The sequence below is a fragment of the Apaloderma vittatum genome, unplaced genomic scaffold, assembly GCF_000703405.1.
Source record: "Apaloderma vittatum isolate BGI_N311 unplaced genomic scaffold, ASM70340v1 scaffold37775, whole genome shotgun sequence".
Classification (NCBI taxonomy): Eukaryota; Metazoa; Chordata; class Aves; order Trogoniformes; family Trogonidae; genus Apaloderma; species Apaloderma vittatum.
In genome coordinates this window covers 16,171-27,509 of record NW_009718342.1, presented here as the reverse complement: position 1 = coordinate 27,509, position 11,339 = coordinate 16,171, and the positions used below count along the sequence as shown (strand labels likewise).

The 11,339-nt window shown below is 38.5% G+C and overlaps 1 protein-coding gene across 1 annotated transcript in view; it reads right to left on the bottom strand.

The window, feature by feature from the left end:
* Positions 1–605: 605 nt before the first annotated feature.
* LOC104274549 (chromosome unknown open reading frame, human C16orf52) overlaps positions 606–11,339 on the bottom strand; it is a gene marked incomplete at its 5' end in the record, with an annotated part of 20,377 nt that continues 9,643 nt past the window's right edge. Inside the window, 2 exons of the mRNA XM_009870209.1 lie at positions 606–790; positions 8,126–8,340. Coding sequence (XP_009868511.1) covers positions 606–790; positions 8,126–8,340 — 400 coding nt within the window. The remainder of the gene's footprint in view (positions 791–8,125; positions 8,341–11,339) is intronic.

The window sequence follows — 11,339 nt, the reverse complement described above, 5'->3', positions numbered from 1 at the left end:
ATAAATATAAGGAAGAAATCCCCCTCTAAAACGTTCCTTAGTGTTTTTCTAGAGCTTACGGGGGAGGAGGGGATGTATGTCTTCTTGCTGTTACATACATTTAGAGAACATGTTTTGATCTATTGGCTTCTTGGTGCAGTAATGCAAGATTGATCTACATTGGTGCCAAAGGCTTTGCTCACCAGAAGGAAGATGTAAAATACTAATCTCCTAAACAGCGAGGCCAGCCTCACTTGAATTCCTCTGCAACCCTCTGGTCTACCGCAAAGTTCATAAATACTTTGACTTCCAAACATTAGACGTTAAAAACAGGAACAGTACAGTAACATGGGGCATTATGCTTCTCAGTGTAAAGCATTCTTCACTAGTTCCTATCACAGTGCAGACCTGACTGCATTAAGTATGCTCAGGAGATTAGTCAATGTTGTCTGTATTTGGTTATGGAAAAGGCTCTCCTTTTTTTCATCCAAAGTGCATAGTGAGAACAAGTCAAAGCATTCCTCTTTTCAGTAAGTGTTTGACAGTCTGATCTAGGCATCCTCCTGAGGATGCAATTCTTATGTCTTGCTCTTTTCCAAAATAAAGTCCTGCAGTTCAGACATTCATCAGCCAGGTAAACAAACTTTGCCAGCAAATAGAAGTCCCACTATTGTAAAGAAAATGGATAAGACAAACAGTACATACGAAGACCCAACCACTGTGTTATTGGGTAATTTATATGGTTGACCTCCAACTTCATTGATGTAAAATCCTATGGGAAATATTAGAGCTGCCATACAGAACAGGATCACTGCAAAGAAAAGAAAAAAGAAAGAATGGTCACTGCTGTGTTAAAGTCAAAATACTTACCAGTTCACAGAGTAGTCCAGAAAAGCAAGCGAAGTATGTCAGCCAAACTGAAGAGCTAAGGTATTCCAATACTTAACTTGCTTGGAAAGACCAAGTGGGCTTTATCTTGCTTTTAAAACATTCCTCACCTACTACTAAGAAAGACTGAAAGACTCCCATTTTGTCTGTGATTTCAGTCCTGCTCACTAGCTCATGAACTGTCTTTACAGAATAAAAGTGTAGTGGATGTCCTTCTACCACTGTCCACAAGTTTAGTCACAGAGTTTATTACTTCTCTGGTTATGCTGGAGTAATTTTCTCCCAAAGTCAAGATAAAGTAACATTCAACATTGAAGAAACTCCCTTTTTATATCAGAGTTGGGTTTTTTTTCAAACTGTAGTTGCCCACTCCCATTCTTTCACATAAATTCATTTTCTGTAAAGGTGTTGTTAAAAATAAAAAAGAAATAGATTGTCATTACAGATACTTCTAGATTAAAATATATCAGTTTCCTAAAGTTATATGAAAGTAATGAAATATCCTTAAGATCTTCCATTGCCATACAAAGTTTTCCAATTCAGTTTAATCTAAGCTTCTTAGTGAAAAACTTCAGACTACGAAAAGAAAGATAAGCAAGCAATGAGGCTTTTGATTTCACCGGAACAGTTAGACTATGGACATGGTTCACACTTACAACAGATTCCGTGTGGATGTACAAAAAAAACCCCCATAACTCCCATTAAAGATACTGGTTAGAATTATGTTTCGGATTTCACAGGCCTTCAGGTATCAATAGTGGCCAATATTCCTCACAGCCCATTTCCATACTCTGATCAAATCCAGGAGAGAACATCCAGTGTTGTAATCTTTCCCAGATAACAACTTCAGTGTTCCTGTAAGACACCTTTGGATAAGTAACTGTTTAGTTTGACCACAGAAATGTGCAGATCTCTACTGTCTTGACCAAGGGTCCTCTAAGAGGCAAGACATTGTTCACAATAAAAAGGATTAGCTTTTGAATTGGTTTGACTGCAAGAATATACAAGTAGGTTTTTTATCAGAATTAGAAGAATGTAGAATTTTATCTGATTTTACCAGTTCAGTCAATTATTAGGGCTTTACTCTTAATCCATTTCTATGAATTTCAGTTTTGCTTCAAACATTATTTATTGTGAGTGGAACATGACATCCCAATAGCCAAATATCGCCAAATCTAAATATTTGTGGGGGGAGAGATAACCCAGCAACTCTGCAAGGCCACTTACCACCATCTGCTAACATCATGCACAGCTAACACTGAAGCCTCTCCTTCTCCTCAAAGTCTACCTACAAACTTAGCAACACAATAAAGAAAATTAAAGCCTAATTTCCTGCCTGAAAAAAAAGGGCATAATGTGCTAATTTTTTTCAGTCTTCTCTCACATCATAATGTATCATAATGCTCAAAGCTTATGATTTGCATAGCACAGGTCTCAGCTTTGAGGAAAAAACACTTGATTCTATGTTCTATAGAAGAGACTAATTAGGGACATGATGAATCTGAATTCAAAAAGTGTCCAGTGTAGGAATTGGGTATAAACAAAAAAGGACAGTTTCATGAACCATGATTCACATCAGGACATCAGCTGCTTCTTGCTTTCCGAAATACACGAAGCAGCTTTCACCTTGGATCAAGAGGAGCTACCCCAGGATCAACCTTGCCTTCAGCTGCCAGTACTGAGCAGGAAAAAACAAGCGCTCCACTAGTGGGAGCTCCTGTATCACTGGTACTGTCAGAGCACCAGCGACTTATTTTGTGAAGGGGAAGAAAAAGAGCACAAACAAAAAACATCTTGCAACTGCACAGTTACTACATTCTTGCTCAGTGTTACCTCGTTAGGCCTTCTACTAAAACAAACCAAAGAACCAGCCACCAGGGTTTAAACAATAAGTAATTTATAAGGTTTTAACTGGTATGATTATCAGTCCATGTAATTCCACGCTACGCAATCTAACCCTTAAAGAATGTTTCCCTTTGTACAACTGTATTTTAATCAACAGCTGGTCCATCTGGGGAGAGAAAGCTTGGGCGTGTGCTTCTTGAGCAGATCTGTGTAAGCATAAAAGAGCTCTACAGTGGTTGATGTGTGATTAGTAAGGCAACATACAATTAATTACTAAGAGTTTGACCAATATTCTTAGGATGAGTCCCACTATCATAACTCAGCACACTTCCTATTACATCCAGTTTATCCCTGATGAGCATTCCAGTTACTTACAAAACTTCTGTTATATTTTAACAATAACATACTCAGAGAAAATAGCTTTAGGACCTGCACTTTCAAGATTAAATCTCCTTTATTACATACAAGAAATACACAGCTGGAAAAGTTCTGATAGTCTCATGGTAACAGCTGAAGAATAGATCTTCATTTCTCTCTACTAAATGCTTCTGTGACGTGTCTTGTTTGTACATGCACCAGTGCTCCTGCGTCTGAGATCTGCTAACAGCACCGTATGACCAAGAGGAGCGTGTGCCCAGTGTCTCTTCGTGATCCAGCCTGTGGATGGAAGGGTGAAGGTACCTCAACTCTCCCTCAGTTCAGAACAGGACTAAAAATAAAATCTGCACCTGCAGGCAGCATGCAGAATGCTGATGTGCATACGCATTTCAGACATTTACTACAGAAGTTACCAGCCATCTTTTCTCTTCCACTGTGCATACACACAGTGCACATGTTCATTTACTCCACTGAAATGGCGAATAAAAATCAAATTCCTAAAAGTCTCTGCCAGATTAGGAAACTTGGCAAAGTAATTATGGCAAAGTTTTGAGTCATCGTTAAGAAAGGACTGCACGATAAATTTATTTTTAAAAAAGAAGAAACTAAGGAGAAAATTCAATAGACAAAGTGCTTGGTTAACTTAGTGTGTGTATTCTTTTAGAAGGAGATTTACAAGACAGAGGATAGGACTTTCTTATACAAGCTGTAGTAACTCTCCAGATCTGATAGTGTCAGCTCAGTGAGTTTCCAGCAACATTTCCAGCAAGCCATAAGGAACTTCTCTCTCAAGAACACTTGCTTTTGATTTCAAATTCTTCCTCAGGAAAGAAAATTTTCAGAAAATACACTTGGATTACTACAATTGCTATTAACACAAATATATAGGTACCAAACCACAATAATTCATAGTCCCCTTCTGAATGGTGGCTGCCAAAAAAAGATTTTTTTCCTGTAACTCTTTAGCTTGAAATTGTTTTGAGCATTTAATGTGAACTTCAAAAAATTCAGGATACAGTTTACTAAAAGAAGGAAAAAGCTACAGTCTAGTCTTTAGAGGGCTTATTGTAATACCTGCTTGCCTCTTTAGAGATGCCTAACAAAGAAAGCAGCACCTGGTACAAATCTTTAATAACTCAGAAAGCACTTTATTCACTGGGGAGCACCAGAGACAGATGTTTGCAGGATAACTACTCTTAGTTAAGAATGTGCTTATTGCCCTGTTTTTGCTTGCATTCCAAAAAACCAAGTCCATTATACTCATGAACGTTTAAATCCTCAGGCAAAAAGAGTAACAGATTCTCTGGTAACTGCGGGAAAAAAGGTAGAAACATGATTTTTCTGTCCAGCATCTCCTCCCTTGATACATCTCAGAGAAGCATGCTATATTCAGTGGTAGCAGACACAGAATTAATTCCCTTTCTAGTTTTAGCAGATGGTAAGAGACCTGAATCTGTGTAAGATGTAGACAGATCTTGTGGGAGCTCTGTGAATTTCTGCAATAGCCAAGATTGTTGTAATACACGTAAGACCACCAAAGTGGCCTCCACAGAGAATACGCTCTGGATGTTTTTTTCTGATTATGGAGCCTAACAGTATCTGTCCCAAGAACCATGGAAATTATAACATTAGAGATTTACCATAGGTTCACCACATCCTGTCTTCTAAACCAAAAGATGGCATAAAGAGCACCCTGAAAAGGCAGGGGGTTTACGTATATTTGAGTTAGAGCTAGCAGAAAAAGGAGGAGTTTCAGAGATACATGGAACAATACCAAAGCCAGGTTACTTTTTTTGCTGTTAACTTATGCCACTAATGTCACAGGGCATAACAAGTGATGAAGTGGCATAGAAGCTGAGATGGTAATGAGCAGTTAACTCCCGCCTGAGCAACAGGGAAATAATACCACGCAAAGGCTGCTACCAACACACGAGGCACAGCTATGGGTTTGCAATACCCTCATTCATTGCAGAAGCAGGCAGAGACCTGGGCAGTGCCCAAACAATTACCGAATTTTGTGCTATAGTTAACAGGACTCATACATCAGTGATAGCTTTGATAGTATCTAGGCCCAACACATCAGTAGGAATACTGTGATTCTTGAAATACTCTTATCTACAGAAAGTGAAGGAAAACTTTGACATTTGCCTTTAGAAGCTATCTGTCACTCATGCAGTGACATCATGTATTTCCCTCCTGGATGATGGAACTCTCTCTCCTCTCCACAAAGCTGTTTTGCAAAGATGTTTCTGTGCAGTAAAACCCCCAATGGCTGAGGAAGAATCCAAACACTGTGCTACTAAATACTCTCTCGGATATATCCCTTTAGAAGTACATACAGAAAAGAGAATTGACAGATCAAACTTTTGTCCTTCCCGTGTCCCTTAGCTCAACAAGATAGAAAAGCCAATTCTCAGCAATAGTTCATATTTATAGGTACACAGTTGAAAATATATGGAGTCATCCAAAACAACAAGCAAAAAATCCATGAAAAATACAAGCTACATATTTATATATAAATTCCAACACGAACTGTGTAAGAGCGACCTCTTACCAGGCTCTCCTTGCTGCTGTCAGAGTTGTAAGGAGAAGGCTGACATGAGGATTCCTTTGCCCTTAGACAATTTACTCTAGACCCCATTGTACTTAAAGAGAACAGAGCTGCCCGTCCCAGAGCTGCCCTTGGCAGTTCCATCAGATTTCCCTGTCTGCCTAGGACAGCATGTCCTAGGTCACGTTCAGAAAGTTCTGTGAGAAGAGTATGTGCTAGCAGCCTGTACTGGGCTGTCGAGTCTTGAAATTGCTTGCAGGAGATGTAATACAACTATGAAGTCTTCCCTACCCCCTTCTAATGAGTTACACATGTTTTCATCTTGCACCACTGGCACTTCACAGGAAGGACCTTTTCATGGTATTCCAAGTTGATTCCGTATGGCTACATGTTTCCTAATACTAATCTACAAATGGGTTATTAATTTGTGTTGTCATCCAATGACCCACAGAAGGCACTCTCATCCACTTTTTGAAAAATACAGAACTCTTCCTCCTACTCACCTCTTCTTCTCAAAAATGATTTTTCTTACAAGTGAGTTAAGCAATAAAATTTCCCATTGTCATTAACAGGAATGTAAAGGTCACAGAGTTGTATGTCTTGGAGATCAAATACCAAAGACATTGAATTTTAGAATTTCAGCTACGCAGCAATCATATCTTAATAGAATTATGAATAATTCTGACTTGCAAAAGAACGAATTAGTGTATTTCATTATTAAACATCTCATGATAAAAAGGCAAGTGCTGAAGTAAAAATGTCCTTCCATTATTAGACTTCTAATAATGGACCTGTTGCAAGCCTAAGGAAATCTACAGGAAAAAAACAGCTTTAGGGCATCAGATTTTTTGGCAGAACTAACCAAGCTGTTATCTGTAGTAAGCTAAAGATGCAGGGATACAACAATTTGAGATATTAAAAACCTCTGAACATTAAAATATGTAAAGCTTAAAACACAAGCTCTGAATTAAGAAAGAAAACCTCAATAAATAAACTGTGGTATCGACTATTAATATATCCTTACACTAAAGCTTTGACTTCAGCTTTTTCTAAGCACCTTAATTTCACATGGCATTTTCAGTTTAAACCCTCCTTGCATACATTAGATATACATGAAATATTTGTAGATAAGCAAGGGCACTGGAAAAGTTGAGATGGAATATTCAGTAATACTCATGCCTGCTATTTTTATCATTCACCAGAAAAAAAATAAAAGCCAAGCACAATGGACCCAGCATTTCAACACCTCCACTGTCTGCAAGAGCTGCACTATTAATTTCATATGCTGTGTAGCAAAGTTGTCAGAAGGATGGCTTTGATGGTACAAGGGCCTCAGTGAAGCACCTTTGTTGAAGCTGAGTGTTCTTTACATTATTCCCTTCCCCCAAATAAGGTTAAATCTCATTCATATTAGATATCATTAGGTGTCACAGAGTTCCATTAAACCTTATTTATGCCTGTGTAAACCACAAACTTGCATTTTCTAGTGTTCACACTACCTGTAGTGGTATGTCATAATTCAAGTCAATTTAAAAGCCCTCAGGTTTTGAGTTTTTCACGCTGTCATCCCCACCATTAAGGCATCATTTCACAGTTGGGCTAAGCCTGTAACACACACCAAGAAAAGGAAGTTTGAAAGTTAATCCCCTTACCCTTTATAACTGTTTTTCTTTTGCACCAAAGTAGCCACAGGATGTATTTTCCTGTGCAGAAGCATGGGGCTTCCAGTGAAGGATCAGCTGTGAGGAGTTGTGCTGGTGCTCACAGGGAGCAGAATCAAGGGAGGCAGGAAAACACTGGTACTCCTCCCTCCAGCTAAAGGACTGCTACAGGTCACTTACGGAAACAAAAGTCTCAGTGCTGTGAAGCACGGCAGATGCTCTGCAGTGGGCAATCCTCCTGCATAGCCAGGAAGACGGGGATGTGGTTACTCTGAATAAAACACCTGCTGTGAGCATGAAGCAGGACTGAACAGCATCAACGTTGAATGAGGTATTCATGAGACACCTGAAGTAGGGATGGATTTCAGACTGTTCTAAGTCTCATTTGTATCAACTGCCTCCTGTTCCTTGGAAGGAGGGGAAATTTTCATCATTCCATTCTGCTAGGAATAAGCCTGGATATATGGGAGTGGGGAAATATGAAATAATGTCAGGCACAGAACTCAGGACTGACCTCTTCTATCCCTGCTCATTTTCTTAAGTCCATTAATGGCACTGCCCAAGGAGGGCAACGGGGTCAGGCCTTCCCTTCTCTCACCTTGTGCCCACAGACTATTATTTCCTCTCAATTATAGTCACTTAAGGTACCAACTCCTTGATTTTTGAAGACTTTCAGTTTCCCCTCAAGCGTGGTATTTAAAGAGAAGGAAAGCTTTGTATAGGAAGAGCCCTAAACACTGCTCCTTGACAACACTATACTGTTATTTTAGACTCCACCAGTTTATCCTGCATACAGGTCAACTGTGTAGTTGAGGTCACTTACTTCCAGTGAAAGCTATCCAGCGGGCATATTTAGTAGCTTCTCTTCGCCAGTGGGAAGCCACCAGCAAACCACATGTGACAGTTAGTGAAATGATTCCCATAATGATGAAAAATAACGTAGTGACCCACTCAGGAGGCAGCCGTGGAGGAATACAGGTCCTGTCACGTCCATGGATGGTTTGACACTGTCGCACAAGGCCAACTGTGAGAGCACCTGAAAATACATAGCAGAGAGGCAAGTAAACTTTCAAAATCCTCTCTGAGGGGCGCTCAATTGCAAACCAAAGCTCAGAATTGTCCATAAATAAGGGATTCTTTGATGAACCTTAATAAGCCTTTCAGACATAGAGGATAGGGGGGCATGCTTTAAACATCTGTCTTCATGTTCTTTCATCATATGCTTGCACAAGTTAAAGTGAGATGGCTGCAAGCTGTATCTGGTTCTTGAGTGGCAATCAAAGTCTAATCAAAGGGATAAAGCCTGCCAGTATCAGCTAAAGTGTTAGGTGAGTTGTACAGAGGATCCCTCCCTCATCTGTGCAAGATGAAATACTTTTGTCTAAGAAAATGAGCTGCAGACCCCTAAAATGCCTGTAATTGTCTAAAGCCTTCTTTCCTCATCTGTAAATACAGCTTTAATCCTCAAAGTCTTACAGCAGAATCTGTATTTGATTCATGACAAAAACACAAAACAAACCACACTTCTTGACAATAGCTCTTTTTAAGAGTTCCTCTATGCAAGAGACTGGTCAATCCTTTTGACAGCTAACAAGAGTTACTCCACACATAAACTTAGATACCTACACAAAAGATCTATCAAAAAGATTCTAGAAAAACGACAAGACTGGTACAGGAACCACAAGGTTTTACACAAAATGAAGTATTTTCTATTAAATCAAAATAAATCTGATTTTAAATCCCATTCAGTGCTTTTGAGACTCATAAAGAAGCTTTTAGTAAGCTTCAATAATAAAGTTCTCTTTATCTGGAAAATTTTAACCCAAAATTAACACACAAGATTAAATCAATTTCTTTCATTGTCTCTTAAACATTCCTATATGTCTCAATTTTGTCCCTTCTTCTAAACTGTTTTCCTAAATAACAACAGTTGTCCTTTATCTAAATTAGAAACAAAAAACAACAGTGGATAATACTACAGTCAGCATCTTCCTCCACAACTTATTGTAAGCAAATGCTCTTTTAGCTGGCTTTAAAAAGAGAGCAACTTAGAAACAACTGCAAGAAGACTTGGTTTAGCATGTCTTTTGGAAGGAGAAACAACTGTCACACATTTTAGCTGCTTTTTTTTTTTTTCAGAAGAAAAAGCACATGAAACAAAGTAGTAAGCCAATAGCCCAAAGGGTAACTGGTCCTAGCATGCACCCTGGAGGGAATTTCTACAAGCATTCGGATCATTTCTGCTTACACCTCAGCAATGACTACCAGCAGAATCAGCTTCTGCGCTTAGGATCATTGGGTTAGGAGGCAGAATCTCATGTTTTATTACATGTAGCACTTCAGATACACTCCTAGAGGATGAGAACCAAGAGCAAAAACGTTACTGAATTAGTTCTCTTGAAGCATTCCTGTAATCTTCGTCTAGACTAGAAATTTTTAGCCCTATTCAAATACATCCTTTTAATTACATATTAATCAACTGAAAGATTCAGGGATAAAATTTCACCTAAAAGTTGAAGTTAAATTCTTTTAAAAAGTGCCAGTTACAAACTCAACAAAGCTGGCATTTTCTAGTCCATATATACAGCAATGACACCATTGCTGTGCACCAGGATTACACAAAACTGAGCCAGAATCACACATGTAATCTTGCACAGCTCACATACCTACACAACACACAGTTTTGCGTGAGCTGCTTCTCCATTTTTCATAGCCTGCATTGTTTTCATTTTACATCAGCTGCTGGGGCAGAAGGGAGATGTGCAATGTGTCCTTAAAAGTTAAGTTCCCTGAAACACACGCACATTGCAGAACCTCATACAAAGTGCTAAGTAGTTTTCTGTAGTTTGGGGATAAAGAGGCTATTCACTGCAGTGTCATACAACAGGAAATTAATCCCAATCCCTCTGCAAGACTAGGATTTAACAATAATTTTACTAACAGTAGAAGTCATTTTTTTCTAAACTGCATTTCTAAGCTAAAGAATAACTTCATAAAAACGGCATCACACGCTCAATTGATGTTTTCTGAATTCAGAGACCTTTTCTGAATTCAGTGGCAATAACTTAGAGCATTTTAAACTTCTGCAAAAGCAACAGTGATAAGAACCACCGTGCTGGATTCCCATTTTGTGTGTTAACTGAAAATGAAGAACAGTTGCTATAGATAAGCATGTATTAGAGACAACTAACTCATCTTTCAGATGCAACTTGCAGTTTATACTGAAGATATTTTTCAGTTAACAAGAGCACATTTAACATGTCAGATTCAGAGAGGACCAGAGTTAAACCCCGCAGTGCCATATCTAGAGGAAACAGAAACATCTTGAACCACTATTTTTCAGGGCTATTTTTTTGCTGTCAACATCTACTTCTCCAAAGGATGATTTTCTCAAAAAAACCTCCAAACCAACAAATGAACCAACAGACTCACAAACGAAAAAAAAAAACACAGCAAAAAAAACAGAGGGGAAAAAAAGAGAAAAGGAACAATATCTGAATTTCAAGTACCAGGGTAGCATTTTGAAGACGCAAGGACAGATGCAAAAAGCTTCTCAGAACAGGGTTTCCTAAACATCGCTTCTAGTGCCAAAGTGTGTTGTCTCACTCTTTTTTTTTTTTTCCCTTTTTCTTCTTTTAATCAGAGTTTTAGAGCATCAGCAATTAAATATCAGGATCTGCCATTTTGGAGAAAAAGTACTGAACTTTATGGTTATGCTTTTGCACATATTTAGCATCTTCTCTTGACTCTGGATTACAAATTTGACTCTATGGATTACAAATTTGAGGTAGATATATTCCATAGTCAAGGTTTTGAACCTTGAGTCTTCAAACTCTAGGAAGGCAAATGGAGCACAAGACAAGATTTGTAAACTATTTCTAAAGGTTCCACAAAGGTAACTGGCAGAAAACCTCATTATGTGCTCATAAATTTAGTTATAGTTCAAGTTTAAGTTAACTATGCAGGAATACCTCACTTGTGTACATAAACTGGGCAGAAGGAAATAAAACCTCATAGTTCACTCCCATAGTGACAAA